Source organism: Oncorhynchus clarkii, unplaced genomic scaffold (genome assembly GCF_045791955.1).
Source record: "Oncorhynchus clarkii lewisi isolate Uvic-CL-2024 unplaced genomic scaffold, UVic_Ocla_1.0 unplaced_contig_1240_pilon_pilon, whole genome shotgun sequence".
Classification (NCBI taxonomy): domain Eukaryota; kingdom Metazoa; phylum Chordata; class Actinopteri; order Salmoniformes; family Salmonidae; genus Oncorhynchus; species Oncorhynchus clarkii.
This window is the reverse complement of record NW_027261092.1, coordinates 1-19,469: the sequence shown is the minus strand read 5'-3', so window position 1 is coordinate 19,469 and position 19,469 is coordinate 1. Positions and strand designations below refer to the sequence as shown.

The 19,469-nt window shown below is 45.9% G+C and overlaps 1 protein-coding gene across 1 annotated transcript in view; it reads left to right on the top strand.

Moving 5' to 3' along the window:
• The window catches only part of LOC139404746 (fibrillin-2-like), a gene marked incomplete at its 3' end in the record, with an annotated part of 232,358 nt that extends 213,317 nt beyond the window's left edge, over positions 1 to 19,041 (top strand). The window contains exons 52-57 of the mRNA XM_071147349.1: positions 11,412 to 11,531; positions 12,041 to 12,163; positions 14,456 to 14,587; positions 15,620 to 15,745; positions 17,142 to 17,348; positions 18,916 to 19,041. Of these exons, the coding sequence (XP_071003450.1) occupies positions 11,412 to 11,531; positions 12,041 to 12,163; positions 14,456 to 14,587; positions 15,620 to 15,745; positions 17,142 to 17,348; positions 18,916 to 19,041 (834 nt within the window). The remainder of the gene's footprint in view (positions 1 to 11,411; positions 11,532 to 12,040; positions 12,164 to 14,455; positions 14,588 to 15,619; positions 15,746 to 17,141; positions 17,349 to 18,915) is intronic.
• Between the last annotated feature and the right edge of the window lie 428 nt (positions 19,042 to 19,469).

The window sequence follows — 19,469 nt, the reverse complement described above, 5'->3', positions numbered from 1 at the left end:
CATTAAACCAATGTGAGACGAGGTGCAGACCATGTTTGGAGAGGAGCAGAAGGCATTAAACCAATGTGAGACGAGGTGCAAACCATGTTAGGAGGGGAGCAGAAGGCACTAAACCAATGTGAGACGAGGTGCAGACCATGTTAGGAGGGGAGCAGAAGGCATTAAACCAATGTGAGGTGCAGACCATGTTAGGAGGGGAGCAGAATGCATTAAACCAATGTGAGACGAGATGCAGACCATGTTAGGAGGGGAGCAGAAGGCACTAAACCAATGTGAGACGAGATGCAGACCATGTTAGGAGAGGAGCAGAAGGCATTAAACCAATGTGAGATGCAGACCATGTTAGGAGGGGAGCAGAAGGCATTAAACCAATGTGAGACGAGATGCAGACCATGTTTGGAGAGGAGCAGAAGGCATTAAACCAATGTGAGACGAGATGCAGACCATGTTAGGAGGGGAGCAGAAGGCATTAAACCAATGTGAGACGAGATGCAGACCATGTTAGGAGAAGAGCAGAAGGCACTAAACCAATGTGAGACGAGGTGCAGACCATGTTTGGAGAGGAGCAGAAGGCATTAAACCAATGTGAGACGAGGTGCAAACCATGTTAGGAGGGGAGCAGAAGGCACTAAACCAATGTGAGACGAGGTGCAGACCATGTTAGGAGGGGAGCAGAAGGCATTAAACCAATGTGAGGTGCAGACCATGTTAGGAGGGGAGCAGAATGCATTAAACCAATGTGAGACGAGATGCAGACCATGTTAGGAGGGGAGCAGAAGGCACTAAACCAATGTGAGACGAGGTGCAGACCATGTTAGGAGGGGAGCAGAAGGCATTAAACCAATGTGAGACGAGGTGCAGACCATGTTAGGAGGGGAGCAGAAGGCATTAAACCAATGTGAGACGAGGTGCAGACCATGTTAGGAGGGGAGCAGAAGGCATTAAACCAATGTGAGATGCAGACCATGTTAGGAGAGGAGCAGAAGGCATTAAACCAATGTGAGACGAGGTGCAGACCATGTTAGGAGGGGAGCAGAAGGCATTAAACCAATGTGAGACGAGATGCAGACCATGTTAGGAGGGGAGCAGAAGGCATTAAACCAATGTGAGACGAGGTGCAGACCATGTTAGGAGGGGAGCAGAAGGCATTAAACCAATGTGAGATGCAGACCATGTTAGGAGAGGAGCAGAAGGCATTAAACCAATGTGAGACGAGGTGCAGACCATGTTAGGAGAAGAGCAGAAGGCACTAAACCAATGTGAGACGAGGTGCAGACCATGTTAGGAGAGGAGCAGAAGGCATTAAACCAATGTGAGACGAGGTGCAGACCATGTTAGGAGGGGAGCAGAAGGCATTAAACCAATGTGAGACGAGGTGCAGCCATGTTAGGAGAAGAACAGAAGGCACTAAACCAATGTGAGACGAGGTGCGGACCATGTTAGGAGGGGAGCAGAATGCACTAAACCAATGTGAGACGAGGTGCAGACCATGTTAGGAGAAGAGCAGAAGGCACTAAACCAATGTGAGATGAGGTGCAGACCATGTTAGGAGGGGAGCAGAAGGCATTAAACCAATGTGAGACGAGATGCAGACAATGTTAGGAGGGGAGCAGAAGGCATTAAACCAATGTGAGACGAGATGCAGACCATGTTAGGAGAAGAGCAGAAGGCATTAAACCAATGTGAGACGAGATGCAGACCCTGTTAGGAGGGGAGCAGAAGGCATTAAACCAATGTGAGACGAGATGCAGACCATGTTAGGAGAGGAGCAGAAGGCACTAAACCAATGTGAGATGCAGACCATATTAAGAGAGGAGCAGAAGGCACTAAACCAATGTGAGATGCAGACCATGTTAGGAGAAGAGCAGAAGGAGCTAAACCAATGTGAGACGAGGTGCAGCCATGTTAGGAGGGGAGCAGAAGGCACTAAACCAATGTGAGACGAGATGCAGACCATGTTAGGAGAGGAGCAGAAGGCATTAAACCAATGTGAGATGCAGACCATGTTAGGAGGGGAGCAGAAGGCATTAAACCAATGTGAGACGAGATGCAGACCATGTTTGGAGAGGAGCAGAAGGCATTAAACCAATGTGAGACGAGATGCAGACCATGTTAGGAGGGGAGCAGAAGGCATTAAACCAATGTGAGACGAGATGCAGACCATGTTAGGAGAAGAGCAGAAGGCATTAAACCAATGTGAGACGAGGTGCAGACCATGTTTGGAGAGGAGCAGAAGGCATTAAACCAATGTGAGACGAGGTGCAAACCATGTTAGGAGGGGAGCAGAAGGCACTAAACCAATGTGAGACGAGGTGCAGACCATGTTAGGAGGGGAGCAGAAGGCATTAAACCAATGTGAGGTGCAGACCATGTTAGGAGGGGAGCAGAATGCATTAAACCAATGTGAGACGAGATGCAGACCATGTTAGGAGGGGAGCAGAAGGCACTAAACCAATGTGAGATGAGGTGCAGACCATGTTAGGAGGGGAGCAGAAGGCATTAAACCAATGTGAGACGAGGTGCAGACCATGTTAGGAGGGGAGCAGAAGGCATTAAACCAATGTGAGACGAGGTGCAGACCATGTTAGGAGGGGAGCAGAAGGCATTAAACCAATGTGAGATGCAGACCATGTTAGGAGAGGAGCAGAAGGCATTAAACCAATGTGAGACGAGGTGCAGACCATGTTAGGAGGGGAGCAGAAGGCATTAAACCAATGTGAGACGAGGTGCAGACCATGTTAGGAGGGGAGCAGAAGGCATTAAACCAATGTGAGACGAGGTGCAGACCATGTTAGGAGGGGAGCAGAAGGCATTAAACCAATGTGAGATGCAGACCATGTTAGGAGAGGAGCAGAAGGCATTAAACCAATGTGAGACGAGGTGCAGACCATGTTAGGAGAAGAGCAGAAGGCACTAAACCAATGTGAGACGAGGTGCAGACCATGTTAGGAGAGGAGCAGAAGGCATTAAACCAATGTGAGACGAGGTGCAGACCATGTTAGGAGGGGAGCAGAAGGCATTAAACCAATGTGAGACGAGGTGCAGCCATGTTAGGAGAAGAACAGAAGGCACTAAACCAATGTGAGACGAGGTGCGGACCATGTTAGGAGGGGAGCAGAATGCACTAAACCAATGTGAGACGAGGTGCAGACCATGTTAGGAGAAGAGCAGAAGGCACTAAACCAATGTGAGATGAGGTGCAGACCATGTTAGGAGGGGAGCAGAAGGCATTAAACCAATGTGAGACGAGATGCAGACAATGTTAGGAGGGGAGCAGAAGGCATTAAACCAATGTGAGACGAGATGCAGACCATGTTAGGAGAAGAGCAGAAGGCACTAAACCAATGTGAGACGAGGTGCAGACCATGTTAGGAGAGGAGCAGAAGGCATTAAACCAATGTGAGACGAGGTGCAGACCATGTTAGGAGAAGAGCAGAAGGCACTAAACCAATGTGAGACGAGGTGCAGACCATGTTAGGAGAAGAGCAGAAGGCACTAAACCAATGTGAGACGAGGTGCAGACCATGTTAGGAGAGGAGCAGAAGGCATTAAACCAATGTGAGACGAGGTGCAGACCATGTTAGGAGGGGAGCAGAAGGCACTAAACTAATGTGAGACGAGGTGCAGACCATGTTAGGAGGGAGCAGAAGGCATTAAACCAATGTGAGACGAGGTGCAGACCATGTTAGGAGGGGAGCAGAAGGCATTAAACCAATGTGAGACGAGGTGCAGACCATGTTAGGAGGGGAGCAGAAGGCATTAAACCAATGTGAGATGCAGACCATGTTAGGAGAGGAGCAGAAGGCATTAAACCAATGTGAGACGAGGTGCAGACCATGTTAGGAGGGGAGCAGAAGGCATTAAACCAATGTGAGACGAGATGCAGACCATGTTAGGAGGGGAGCAGAAGGCATTAAACCAATGTGAGACGAGATGCAGACCATGTTAGGAGAGGAGCAGAAGGCACTAAACCAATGTGAGATGCAGACCATGTTAGGAGAGGAGCAGAAGGCACTAAACCAATGTGAGATGCAGACCATGTTAGGAGAAGAGCAGAAGGCACTAAACCAATGTGAGACGAGGTGCAGCCATGTTAGGAGGGGAGCAGAAGGCACTAAACCAATGTGAGACGAGATGCAGACCATGTTAGGAGAGGAGCAGAAGGCATTAAACCAATGTGAGATGCAGACCATGTTAGGAGGGGAGCAGAAGGCATTAAACCAATGTGAGACGAGATGCAGACCATGTTAGGAGAGGAGCAGAAGGCATTAAACCAATGTGAGACGAGATGCAGACCATGTTAGGAGGGGAGCAGAAGGCATTAAACCAATGTGAGACGAGATGCAGACCATGTTAGGAGAAGAGCAGAAGGCACTAAACCAATGTGAGACGAGGTGCAGACCATGTTAGGAGAGGAGCAGAAGGCATTAAACCAATGTGAGACGAGTTGCAGACCATGTTAGGAGAAGAGCAGAAGGCACTAAACCATTATGTGACGAGGTGCAGACCATTTTAGGAGGGGAGCAGAAGGCATTAAACCAATGTGAGACGAGTTGCAGACCATGTTAGGAGAAGAGCAGAAGGCACTAAACCAATGTGAGACGAGGTGCAGACCATGTTAGGAGGGGAGCAGAAGGCATTAAACCAATGTGAGACGAGGTGCAGACCATGTTAGGAGGGGAGCAGAAGGCATTAAACCAATGTGAGACGAGGTGCAGACCATGTTAGGAGGGGAGCAGAAGGCACTAAACCAATGTGAGACGAGGTGCAGACCATGTTAGGAGGGGAGCAGAATAAACTAAACCAATGTGAGACGAGGTGCAGACCATGTTAGGAGGGGAGCAGAAGGCATTAAACCAATGTGAGACGAGATGCAGACCATGTTAGGAGAAGAGCAGAAGGCACTAAACCAATGTGAGACGAGGTGCAGACCATGTTAGGAGAGGAGCAGAAGGCATTAAACCAATGTGAGACGAGGTGCAGACCATGTTAGGAGAAGAGCAGAAGGCACTAAACCAATGTGAGACGAGGTGCAGACCATGTTAGGAGAGGAGCAGAAGGCATTAAACCAATGTGAGACGAGGTGCAAACCATGTTAGGAGGGGAGCAGAAGGCACTAAACCAATGTGAGACAAGGTGCAGACCATGTTAGGAGTGGAGCAGAAGGCATTAAACCAATGTGAGACGAGGTGCAGACCATGTTAGGAGGGGAGCAGAAGGCATTAAACCAATGTGAGACGAGGTGCAGACCATGTTAGGAGGGGAGCAGAAGGCATTAAACCAATGTGAGATGCAGACCATGTTAGGAGAGGAGCAGAAGGCATTAAACCAATGTGAGACAAGGTGCAGACCATGTTAGGAGGGGAGCAGAAGGCATTAAACCAATGTGAGACGAGGTGCAGACCATGTTAGGAGGGGAGCAGAAGGCATTAAACCAATGTGAGACGAGGTGCAGACCATGTTAGGAGGGGAGCAGAAGGCATTAAACCAATGTGAGATGCAGACCATGTTAGGAGAGGAGCAGAAGGCATTAAACCAATGTGAGACGAGGTGCAGACCATGTTAGGAGAAGAGCAGAAGGCACTAAACCAATGTGAGACGAGGTGCAGACCATGTTAGGAGAGGAGCAGAAGGCATTAAACCAATGTGAGACGAGGTGCAGACCATGTTAGGAGGGGAGCAGAAGGCATTAAACCAATGTGAGACGAGGTGCAGCCATGTTAGGAGAAGAACAGAAGGCACTAAACCAATGTGAGACGAGGTGCGGACCATGTTAGGAGGGGAGCAGAATGCACTAAACCAATGTGAGACGAGGTGCAGACCATGTTAGGAGAAGAGCAGAAGGCACTAAACCAATGTGAGACGAGGTGCAGACCATGTTAGGAGGGGAGCAGAAGGCATTAAAACAATGTGAGACGAGATGCAGACCATGTTAGGAGGGGAGCAGAAGGCATTAAACCAATGTGAGACGAGATGCAGACCATGTTAGGAGAAGAGCAGAAGGCACTAAACCAATGTGAGACGAGGTGCAGACCATGTTAGGAGAGGAGCAGAAGGCATTAAACCAATGTGAGACGAGGTGCAGACCATGTTAGGAGAAGAGCAGAAGGCACTAAACCATTATGTGACGAGGTGCAGACCATTTTAGGAGGGGAGCAGAAGGCATTAAACCAATGTGAGACGAGGTGCAGACCATGTTAGGAGAAGAGCAGAAGGCACTAAACCAATGTGAGACGAGGTGCAGACCATGTTAGGAGAGGAGCAGAAGGCATTAAACCAATGTGAGACGAGGTGCAGACCATGTTAGGAGGGGAGCAGAAGGCACTAAACTAATGTGAGACGAGGTGCAGACCATGTTAGGAGGGGAGCAGAAGGCATTAAACCAATGTGAGACGAGGTGCAGACCATGTTAGGAGGGGAGCAGAAGGCATTAAACCAATGTGAGACGAGGTGCAGACCATGTTAGGAGGGGAGCAGAAGGCATTAAACCAATGTGAGATGCAGACCATGTTAGGAGAGGAGCAGAAGGCATTAAACCAATGTGAGACGAGGTGCAGACCATGTTAGGAGGGGAGCAGAAGGCATTAAACCAATGTGAGACGAGATGCAGACCATGTTAGGAGGGGAGCAGAAGGCATTAAACCAATGTGAGACGAGATGCAGACCATGTTAGGAGAGGAGCAGAAGGCACTAAACCAATGTGAGATGCAGACCATGTTAGGAGAGGAGCAGAAGGCACTAAACCAATGTGAGATGCAGACCATGTTAGGAGAAGAGCAGAAGGCACTAAACCAATGTGAGACGAGGTGCAGCCATGTTAGGAGGGGAGCAGAAGGCACTAAACCAATGTGAGACGAGATGCAGACCATGTTAGGAGAGGAGCAGAAGGCATTAAACCAATGTGAGATGCAGACCATGTTAGGAGGGGAGCAGAAGGCATTAAACCAATGTGAGACGAGATGCAGACCATGTTAGGAGAGGAGCAGAAGGCATTAAACCAATGTGAGACGAGATGCAGACCATGTTAGGAGGCGAGCAGAAGGCATTAAACCAATGTGAGACGAGATGCAGACCATGTTAGGAGAAGAGCAGAAGGCACTAAACCAATGTGAGATGAGGTGCAGACCATGTTAGGAGAGGAGCAGAAGGCATTAAACCAATGTGAGACGAGGTGCAAACCATGTTAGGAGGGGAGCAGAAGGCACTAAACCAATGTGAGACGAGGTGCAGACCATGTTAGGAGGGGAGCAGAAGGCACTAAACCAATGTGAGACGAGGTGCAGACCATGTTAGGAGGGGAGCAGAAGGCATTAAACCAATGTGAGACGAGGTGCAGACCATGTTAGGAGGGGAGCAGAAGGCATTAAACCAATGTGAGACGAGGTGCAGACCATGTTAGGAGGGGAGCAGAAGGCATTAAACCAATGTGAGATGCAGACCATGTTAGGAGGGGAGCAGAAGGCATTAAACCAATGTGAGACGAGGTGCAGACCATGTTAGGAGGGGAGCAGAAGGCATTAAACCAATGTGAGACGAGGTGCAGACCATGTTAGGAGGGGAGCAGAAGGCATTAAACCAATGTGAGACGAGGTGCAGACCATGTTAGGAGGGGAGCAGAAGGCATTAAACCAATGTGAGATGCAGACCATGTTAGGAGAGGAGCAGAAGGCATTAAACCAATGTGAGACGAGGTGCAGACCATGTTAGGAGGGGAGCAGAAGGCATTAAACCAATGTGAGACGAGGTGGAGACCATGTTAGGAGAGGAGCAGAAAGCATTAAACCAATGTGAGACGAGGTGCAGACCATGTTAGGAGGGGAGCAGAAGGCATTAAACCAATGTGAGACGAGGTGCAGACCATGTTAGGAGGGGAGCAGAAGGCACTAAACCAATGTGAGATGCAGACCATGTTAGGAGAGGAGCAGAAGGCATTAAACCAATGTGAGACGAGGTGCAGACCATGTTAGGAGGGGAGCAGAAGGCATTAAACCAATGTGAGACGAGGTGCAGACCATGTTAGGAGAGGAGCAGAAGGCATTAAACCAATGTGAGACGAGGTGCAGACCATGTTAGGAGGGTTAGCAGAAGGCATTAAACCAATGTGAGACGAGGTGCAGACCATGTTAGGAGAAGAGCAGAAGGCACTAAACCAATGTGAGACGAGGTGCAGACAATGTTAGGAGGGGAGCAGAAGGCATTAAACCAATGTGAGACGAGGTGCAGACCATGTTAGGAGGGGAGCAGAAGGCATTAAACCAATGTGAGACGATGTGCAGACCATGTTAGGAGGGGAGCAGAAGGCATTAAACCAATGTGAGACGAGATGCAGCCATGTTATGAGAAGAGCAGAAGGCACTAAACCAATGTGAGATGCAGACCATGTTAGGAGGGGAGCAGAAGGCATTAAACCAATGTGAGACGAGGTGCAGACCATGTTAGGAGAGGAGCAGAAGGCATTAAACCAATGTGAGACGAGGTGCAGACGATGTTAGGAGGGGAGCAGAAGGCATTAAACCAATGTGAGACGAGGTGCAGACCATGTTAGGAGGGGAGCAGAAGGCATTAAACCAATGTGAGATGAGGTGCAGACCAGGTTAGGAGAAGAGCAGAAGGCACTAAACCAATGTGAGACGAGATGCAGCCATGTTATGAGAAGAGCAGAACGCACTAAACCAATGTGAGATGCAGACCATGTTAGGAGGGGAGCAGAAGGCATTAAACCAATGTGAGACGAGGTGCAGACCATGTTAGGAGGGGAGCAGAAGGCATTAAACCAATGTGAGATGCAGACCATGTTAGGAGGGGAGCAGAAGGCATTAAACCAATGTGAGACGAGGTGCAGACCATGTTAGGAGAGGAGCAGAAGGCATTAAACCAATGTGAGACGAGGTGCAGACCATGTTAGGAGAGGAGCAGAAGGCATTAAACCAATGTGAGACGAGGTGCAGACCATGTTAGGAGGGGAGCAGAATGCACTAAACCAATGTGAGACGAGGTGCAGACCAAAAATAATATGAGCATTAGGAAGAAAAAGGCACAACTTTATTCACGTTACACATTGGCAGCGAAGAGTTGAATTCCAGTGTAGCCTAGTGCATAGTGTCCAGCCTAAATACACTGAACAAAAATATAAACGCAACATGTAAAGTGTTGGCCCCATGTTTCATGAGCCGAAATAACATTTTCCATACGCACAATTTTGTTTACAGCCCTGTTAGTGAGCATTTCTCCTAGGCCAAGATAATCCATCCACCTGACACGTGTGGCATATCAAGAAGCTGATTAAACAGCATGATCATTACACAGGTGCACCTTGTGCTGGGGACAATAAAAGGCCACTCTAAAATGTGCAGTTTTGTTACACAACACAATGCAACAGATGTCTCAAGTTTTGAGGGAGTGTGCAATTGGCATGCTGATTGCAGGAATTTCCACCAGAGCTGTTGCCAGAAAATCGAATGTTCATTTCTTTACCATAAGCCGCCTCAACAAAATTTTAGAGAATTTGGCCAACCGGCCTCACAACCACAGACCACTTGTAACCACGCCATGGGATCATGTGAGACCAGCCACCTGCACACCCGATAAAACTGTGAGTTTGCGCAACCGAAGAATTTCTACACAAACTGTCAGAAACCGTCTCAGGGAAGCTCAGCTGCGTGCTCATCATCCTCACCAGGGTCTTGACCTGACTGCAGTTCGGCGTCGTAACCGACTTCAGTGGGCAAATGCTCACCTTCAATGTCCACTGGCACGCTGGAGAAGTGTGCTCTTTACAGATGAATCCCGGGTTTCAACTGTACCGGGCAGATGGCAAACATCGAGTATGGCGTCGTGTGGGCGAGTGGTTTGCTGATGTCAACGTTGTGAACAGAGTGCCCCATGGAGGTGGGGTTATGGTATGGGGCAGGCATAAGCTACGGACAACGAACACAAGTGTGTTTTATCGATGACAATTGGAATGCACAGAGATGGAGTGATGAGATCCTGAGGCCCATTGTCATGCCATTCATCCTCCTCCATCACCTCATGTTTCAGCATGATAATACACTGCCCCATGTCGCAAGAATCTGTACACAATTCCTGGAAGCTGAAAATGTCCAATGTATCAGACAGGTTTCTGATCCACGCCCCTACTTTTATATTATGTATCTATATTCCCAGTCATGTGAAATCTGTAGTTTAGGGCCCAATGAATGTATTTAAATTGACTGATTTCCTTATATGAACTGTAACTCAGTCAAATCTCATAAAATGCTCATATAAGACAGGCTCTACCAGGTGGTGCTCATATAGGACAGGCTCTACCAGGTCAGTGCTCATATAGGACAGGCTCTACCAGGTCAGTGCTCATATAAGACAGGCTCTATCAGGTGGTGCTCATATAGGACAGGCTTTACCAGGTGGTGCTCATATAGGACAGGCTCTACCAGGTCAGTGCTCATATAAGACAGGCTCTATCAGGTGGTGCTCATATAGGACAGGCTCTACCAGGTGGTGCTCATATACGACAGGCTCTACCAGGTCAGTGCTCATATAGGACAGGCTCTACCAGGTGGTGCTCATATAGGACAGGCTCTACCAGGTGGTGCTCATATAAGACAGGCTCTACCAAGTGGTGCTCATATAGGACAGGCTCTACCAGTTGGTGCTCATATAGGACATGCTCTACCAGGTGGTGCTCATATAGGACAGGCTCTACCAGGTGGTGCTCATATAGGACAGGCTCTACCAGGTGGTGCTCATATAGGACAGGCTCTACCAGGTGGTGCTCAAATAAGACAGGCTCTAGCAGGTGGAGATCAAATAAGACAGGCTCTACCAGGTGGTGCTCATATAGGACAGGCTCTACCAGGTGGTGCTCATATAGGACAAGCTCTACCAGGTGGTGCTCATATAGGACAGGCTCTACCAGGTGGTGCTCATATAGGACAGGCTCTACCAGGTGGTGCTCAAATAAGACAGGCTCTACCAGGTGGTGCTCATATAGGACAGGCTCTACCAGGTGGTGCTCATAGGTGCTCATATAAGACAGGCTCTACCCGGTGGTGCTCATATAGGAGCTATACAGAGGAAACACTCTACTACACCAGAATGCACTGTATCCTCTAACGCCACTAAACCTTGACATACCTCCTCTGTACTGTGCCATCTCATAGCGTCTATACTGAAGAAAACATATGGAGTTGACCAAACAATAAGGTTCATGCATCTAAACAACAGGTGGACTGGAAAACATGGTCAATGGAGAATCTCCGTAATATTAATCTGTGTCTGGATAACCGCCCCATAAAGTACAATAAACGTTGGTTTTCTGTGCAATACTGTGATCTGGAAATTCTACTGTAATCTTATACTTGACTAGTCCAGTTACAGTTTGGTTAATTGTCCAACCGTGTGGTCCTGACCAGATGTTGACGAGTGTTTGGTGGGGAACCTATGTGGCAACGGGACGTGCTCTAACGTGATTGGAGGGTTCGAGTGTAACTGTGAGGAGGGCTTTGAGCCAGGCCCCATGATGACCTGTGAAGGTGGGTGGAAGTGGAACCCTCCTGGACATGTTGTCAATGTGGTGGAGATTTATTTATTTAATATTGTGTTGCAGTCATTGTATGTGATTCAGTATTTTAAAATGTTTTGATATACTTTTATTTTCCGAGTTTTAGTATATTGAAAATCGAATAAAATCATAATCTTAACATTGGCAAATGTGTTTAATTGCAAATGGAACATATTAATATTATATTAATCTAGTGTGAAATGTTCAGTAGGAAAGTTAAACCATATGGATATAAATATAAGAATATATAAATATATGAATATATAAATATATTAATATATAAATATGTGCTGGATGTATTGAAGGCAGGATATACATTTAAATGCAGAAATGTTCTAATGAGACTGATTATTTGCCTGAAGGTTGTGCTGTGTTGTGTGCGTGTGCGTGTGCGTGTGCATGGGATATTGATTTTGACTGCTTGTGTTGTCCTCTGTCTGTCTCTCTGTCTGTCTGTCTACGTCCCGTTCTCTGGGTCAGACGTCAACGAGTGTGCAATCAGCCCCCTACTGTGTGCATTCCGCTGCATCAACACCTTCGGAGGATACGAGTGCATGTGTCCCGGTGGCTACACACTGAGAGAGAACCAGAGGATGTGCCAGGGTGAGATGCACACGCTACACGCTACACGCTACACGCTCCACACTTACACACATTATTACTCTTTTACCCAATATTGACCCTGAAGGGATAGTTCAACCAAATGACGAGTCACGCTAACTCCCAAAACACACACACACACACACACACACACACACGGACGGACACGCTTACACACTCTTCACACTCTACACACTTTTCACAAACGCTGCTGCTGCTGTTTATTATCTATCCTGATTGCCTAGTTACCTTTCTACATGTACATATTACCTCCATTACATCCATTACTTCGTTCCCCTCCACATTGACTTGATACCGGTACTCCTTGTATATAGTTATATTTTTCAAATATTTATTTCCTTCTTTATTTTTGTATTATTCGTTTTTAAATGTATTGTAGAAACACCGGTATACATACAAGAAGTATACCAACAGACAATGATAACATATGCTAGTGGATACAACAAATGACAGATTATACAAAGACCTTAGTCAACACTTTTTTTTTTTGGTTACTACATGATTCCATACGGGTTATTTCATAGTTTTAATGTCTTCACTATTATTCTACAATGTAGACAATAGTACAAATAAAGAAAAAAACCCTTGAATTGAGTAGGTGTGTCCACACTTTTGACTGGTACTGTATGTGTCATCAGCCCCGAGGAGAGGGGCTGATTTTTTAAGGTGTTCATTTAGAACAAATGACCTCTTCCAACTATAATAGGGTCATCACATTGTACCCTTTCAGCCTCCACAACTGATTTCACATCCCGCAGATAATACCAACAAACAAACAACAAAAAAGAGTTGAGGTCACCTCACAGTACTTAGAACTATATACAAAACAACAGCTTTGTTTCCTCATCATTTCTCCCCGTGGGCATATAATATTAAAACAACTCAGACTATGGTGGGTTTTTACACACATCCAAACCTTTCACAGTAGCTGGACAAAGATCCAATATAAATACCGACGTACCAACGGGAGAATGTCCACTCACCGTTTTACTGCTTTCAAATAGGCCTGTGTGTTTTATGAACATAATCGGAACCATCTTACAGTTAAAATCGTGTTTTCTCGTCTCCAGAAGTTGCATTGCAAGCACGCAACGTGAATCATTCTAATAAGTTCGGTTGTAATAAACTTAAATGAAAAACAAACTGTTTTTTTTATTTTTTTTTAGCTAAACAACAAGTAAAATGTAATGAGATGATAAAATCTCCAGGATAAATAAGACTCATGTCGAACCAACCTTTGGTTATAGAATGCTTTAGGGAGGGCTTGAGTTTTTTACCATATGAAATGGAAAACTATTTTTTTTTTTACAGGTTACAGATAACTTCTAAATACAAGGGGTCACCAGTATTCACCGAGGTACTCATCTTCTCGTTTCATGATGGGCACGTAGCCTACTGTACATCATGGAAGGTTTTTTTTCTTCGCATGTTTAAAATGGGATCTGCGCATGGCTAAAATAATGTGGGCCTGTCTACAATGCTTAGATTAAAAGGGAATGTTAGCTCACTGGTTTACTCCAATCAAACTTTAATATTTTAATAAAGCTTTAGTGATTAAGATTGATTTTCCAAGCGGTCTCAGGAGCCAAACCCTTTATCGAAAGTCTTGACTAAATTGCGATTGCATTGGGCAGACAAAGAAAAGCCTTCATCGAGAGGAAGGGATGCTATGCTTGGTTTTTAATCAAACAAATTTTTAAAGATTTGTTTTTTATTATATCTAAATAGGAAGTATAAAGGCACCAAAAGCACTTTAGGCTACTCTTATTCCATGTTCATATGGGCAGTGTGTGTCACGGCTGGATAGACTGCGTTTCCACTGTCTAAATTCATGCCATAACCCATCTGCGTTACTGCTAAAAGCCAGCTTTTGGTTGCTCTTAAATATCCCCGTCAGCACTGCTGGAAATTAGCACTTTGGATCCTGTTTTTAAGGACACACCTCAAATATTTCCACCTCGCCCATGTGAGCTCAAGCCAGCTGATATAAGACAGGTAAATTGCTGCGTTATGGCTTCAAAAATGCCGGTGTGGCAGGTTCTACATGACGAAATTACAAACAAACGTGCGTTTTGACATTAGCTTCGTCTTAACGCCAGCCCGAAAATAGAGCCCATTGGGTGTGAATCGTTTCTGAAGGCACTGTATAACACGAGGTACATTTTGTAATTTCGGATGAACGGTAAGTCTACAGACAAGGCTGAGAAAAATCGTTCATACTCACTAAAGAACATCTTTCTTCCATACAAAAGTACCGTGCTATCATTTCCTCAGATCTGGATGAGTGTTCCGAGGGGCTCCACGACTGTGAGTCCAGAGGCATGACCTGCAAGAACCTCATCGGCACCTTCATGTGTGTGTGCCCGTCGGGGATGGTGCGGCACCTGGACAACGAAGTGTGCGAGGGTAAGGAAAGGGTCTACAGTACATTGATAGGACTGTTCAACGGTGACGTGTTCCCATTTCACTGTGGTCGTTGATAGGACTGTTCAACAGTGATGTGTTACCATTTCACTGTGGTCGTTGATAGGACTGTTCAACAGTGATGTGTTCCCATTTCACTATGGTCGTTGATAGGACTGTTCAACAGTGATGTGTTCCCATTTCACTGTGGTCGTTGATAGGACTGTTCAACAGTGATGTGTTCCCATTTCACTGTGGTCGTTGACAGGACTGTACAAGACTGATCCCACTGGGCACAGATGTCAGTTCAATGTTTCGTTTTTTGATTTACATTTGGTTGAATTTTCAACTAGCGTGAATTCAACGTAAAATCAATGTCATTGGATTTAGGTTAAAAGTTGGGTGAAAAATTTAGCAAATCTAATCAGTTTTCCACGTTGATTCAACGCCATCGCATAGATGGGTTGAAATAATGTGGGAAGAATGTTAATTCAACCAGTTTTTCGCCTAGTGGGATGTGAGATTGCATATTTTTTTGGAGGGGAAATGCAAAGTTTGATTTTAAACATTATATCTCCCCTTCTACTACTGAATCTTTAACTTTCTATTTGTCTTTCTCTCTCTAACCCCTTTCATCTTTTACTCTCTCTCTCCATCACATTCTCCCCTCCCCTTGTATCCCTCCCTCTGTCTCTCTCTCTATCACATTCTCACCTCCCTTGTATCCCTCCCTCTGTCTCTCTCTCTCTCTCTCTCTCTCCATCACATTCTCACCTCCCTTGTATCCCTCCCCCTGTCTCTCTCTCTCTCTCCATCACATTCTCCCCTCCCTTGTATCCCTCCCTCTGTCTCTCTCTCTCTCTGCATCACATTCTCCCCTCCCTTTTATCCCTCCCTCTGTCTCTCTCTCTCTCTCCATCACATTCTCCCCTCCCTTGTATCCCTCCCTCTGTCTCTCTCTCTCTCTCCATCACATTCTCACCTCCCTTGTATCCCTCCCTCTGTCTCTCTCTCTTGCTCTGTTTCTCCATTCAGATGAGAATGAGTGTCGTAGCAAGCCGGGCATCTGTGAGAATGGTCGTTGTATCAACACGATAGGCAGCTACATATGTGAGTGTGGAGGCGGATATGAGTCTGACTCTACACGGACACAGTGTCTCGGTAAGAATCATACACACTCCTCCGGAACACACTTCTACTGTGTGTGTGTGTGTGTGTGTGTGTGTGTGTGTGTGTGTGTGTGTGTGTGTGTGTGTGTGTGTGTGTGTGTGTGTGTGTGTGTGTGTGTGCGTGTGCGTGTGCGTGTGTGTGTGTCTGACAGTCAGTGTTCTGTACAGTATATGTCTAAAAATGAGCTATAAGTCGTTTATTTAGTTAGTGATACAACAGCCTGCCAAAATAAGAATGACACTTGAGAAACAACTAGAGCAGATTGTAGTCTTCTTATTTTTGTTAGCGCCTGTGCTACATCTGGACGGTTACATTTCCTCTCCTGTATAAATGTCTGTGTTTAAAAAAAAAAATGTAAATGGGGAAGAAAAAAATGAGATTTAAAACGCCTGTTCTTTTTTTCATGTGTAATGTGTTGAATGACTTGTTTAAATGTCTGTCTGTTCTGTATAGAGCCTGTGTTCTAACGGCAACGCTCCCGATTGCTCTCAACCATAGTCTTCCCGCACCGGGAAAACAGGCTTCAATCCCCCCACAACGTCCTTTCTGTCTCCCCCACATATCTGTCTCCCCCCTCTGTTTCATAACACCTGCATTGCTTGCTGTTGGCTTGCTGGGTTTCTGTACAGCCCTTTGTGACATCAGCTGATTTAAGAAGGGCTTTATAAATACATTTGATGTGCCTCAATAAAGTTTAAAAAAATGATATATATATGAAGAGAGAGGAAATTAGCATTTCACTACACTCGTATTAACATCTGCTAACCATGTGTATGTGACCAGTATCATTTTATTTGATTTAGAGTATTTTCACTGAGTGTACAAAATATTAAGGACACCTATATAATATTGAGTACCCTCCCTCCCCCCTCTCTCACAACAGCCTCAATTTGTCGGGGCATGGACTCTACAAGGTGTTGAAAGCGTTCCACAGGAATGCTGGCCCATGTTGACGCCAGTGCTTCCCACAGTTTTGCCAAGATGGCTGGATGTCCATTGGGGTGGTGGACCATTCTTTATACACACAGGAAACTGTTGAGCGTGAAAAGCCCATCAGCGTTGCAGTTTTTGACACACTCATACCGGTGTGCCTGCAACCTACAGTGCTACCATATCCCGTTCAAAGGCACTTACAGATTTTGTCTTGCCCATTCACCCTCTGAATGGCTCACATTCACAATCCATGTTTCAATTGTCTCAAGCCTTAAAAATCCTTCTTTAACCTGTCTCCTCCCCTTCATCTGGACTCATTCAATGGATTTAACAAGTGCCATCAATAAGGGATCATAGCTTTCACCTGATCAGCCTATGTCATAGAAAGAGGTGTTCTTAATGTTTTGTACACTCAGTGTATAGATGCAGTCTGTCTGTCTGCCCCTCTCTCTAGACTACAGGGAGGGCTTCTGCTTTACCGAGGTGCTCATGACTATGTGCCAGATGTCTTCCAGCAGCCGGACACCCACCACCAAGTCCCAGTGCTGCTGTGACGGAGGCCGCGGCTGGGGTAACCAGTGTGAGCTCTGTCCCCTGGCTGGCACGGCAGGCTACAGGAAGCTCTGTCCCCACGGCCCGGGATACGCCACCGACGGCATGGGTGAGAGGTCAAAGGGTTTGGAGTTATAGAGCATGAAAAGGGTTGAACAGTGGAAGTGCCTGTAGGCAGAAGTGCCTTGATGATAAGGCTTTAGATACAGGTTAAATGTGTTTGGCTTTCAGTCAGGTGGTCAATAGTTTCTTCTAGGCTTTTTAAATCATTCCAAATAGGCCATTATTCCCTTCCTCTAGGCACTAGTGTAGATCTGAAATGATAGGATAGGTGTAAGCGATATGGCAAAATGCCCATCCGACTATTCAAAAGGCAAGATGTAGCAATTACCACACATAAGTTCAAGGAATGATCCAGTGAAAGGAATGTCACCTCGCCCTAGGCAAGAGGTCAGGACGAGTGTTTCAGTGTTATTTTTAGAGTGTGAACTTGTAATTCATACTAGTTTTTTTTCTCTCAGGTTGTCCACTAGAATGCAAGACTAACCTAGCAAACCTAATAAACCCTTGAATTGAATCAAGATTAGTAATCGGAAAACAACAAATTATACATGGGACAAGCCAATTAAATTGACCCTATAGACAATGGCCACGCAACTTTTTCAGTTGAATTTTTTTTTATTTCTAAATATTTAAAAAAATATATTATTATTATTATTTTTTTACCCCCTTTTCTCCCCAATTTCGTGGTATCCAATTGTTAGTAGCTACTATCTTGTCTCATCGCTACAACTCCCGTACGGGCTGGGGAGAGACGAAGGTTGAAAGCCATGCGTCCTCCGAAACACAACCCAACCAAGCTGCACTGCTTCTTAACACAGCGCCATCCAACTCGGAAGCCAGCCGCACCAATGTGTCGGAGGAAACACCGTGCACCTGGCAACCTTGGTTATCGTGCACTGCGCCCGGCCCGCCTAAATGGTTTTGATTTAGGAAATCTGTTCCCAAGTATTACCACAAATCAATAGAGAAGTGATCATGTCTCAATGTAATCAAGGTATGAAATTATTATGTTATTGTCAAAAACAATATCTGTTTGGGCTTACTTCCACTCAATTTGCAGTGTACAAATGTGTTTCGGGCCCTATGACCATACATTCAGAAAATAATTACCCCATGGCTGAATCTAATTGTCACCCCCTGCTTTAGACTATGGGTATATTTCTTATTCAGCTGAATCCTGAATGGTCCCGTCTTCTCTGAATGGTCCCGTCTTCCCTGAATGGTCCCGTCTTCTCTGAATGGTCCCGTATTCTCTAAATGGTCCCGTATTCTCTGAATGGTCCCGTTTTCTCTAAATGGTCACGTCTTCTCTGAATGGCCCTGTGCTCTCTAAATGGTCCCGTCTTCTCTGAATGGTCCCGTCTTCTCTGAATGGTCCCGTCTTCTCTGAATGGTCCAGTCTTCTCTAAATGGTCCCGTATTCTCTGAATGGTCCCGTATTCTCTGAATGGTCCCGTCTTCTCTGAATGGTCCCATCTTCTCTGAATGATCCCGTCTTCTCTGAATGGTCCCGTCTTCTCTGAATGGTCCCATCTTCTCTGAATGATCCCGTCTTCTCTGAATGGTCCCGTCTTCTCTGAATGGCCCTGTGCTTTCTGTCTTTTGTCCTACAGATATAGACGAGTGTAAGGTACATATAGACACGTGTAAGAATGGACGCTGCATCAACACCATGGGATCCTACCGCTGCCACTGCAAACTGGGCTACACCTCCACCATCACTGGAATGGCCTGCGTGGGTAAGGCACATTCCACTGTTACACTTCTATTGGTCAGAACAGTATTATGATGCGACATGGAGTCTGTTGTGAAACCTACTGAGTGGTTGTGATTGAAGCTCATTGTGACTGTTTTTAAAAACCTGGTGAGTGGTTGTGATTGAAGCCCATTGTGACTGTTTTTAAAAACCTACTGAGTGGTTGTGATTGAAGCTCATTGTGACTGTTTTTAAAAACCTGGTGAGTGGTTGTGATTGAAGCTCATTGTGACTGTTTTTAAAAACCTGGTGAGTGGTTGTGATTGAAGCTCATTGTGACTGTTTTTAAAAACCTGGTGAGTGGCTGTGATTGAAGCTCATTGTGACTGTTTTTAAAAACCTGGTGAGTGGCTGTGATTGAAGCTCATTGTGACTGTTTTTAAAAACCTGGTGAGTGGTTGTGATTGAAGC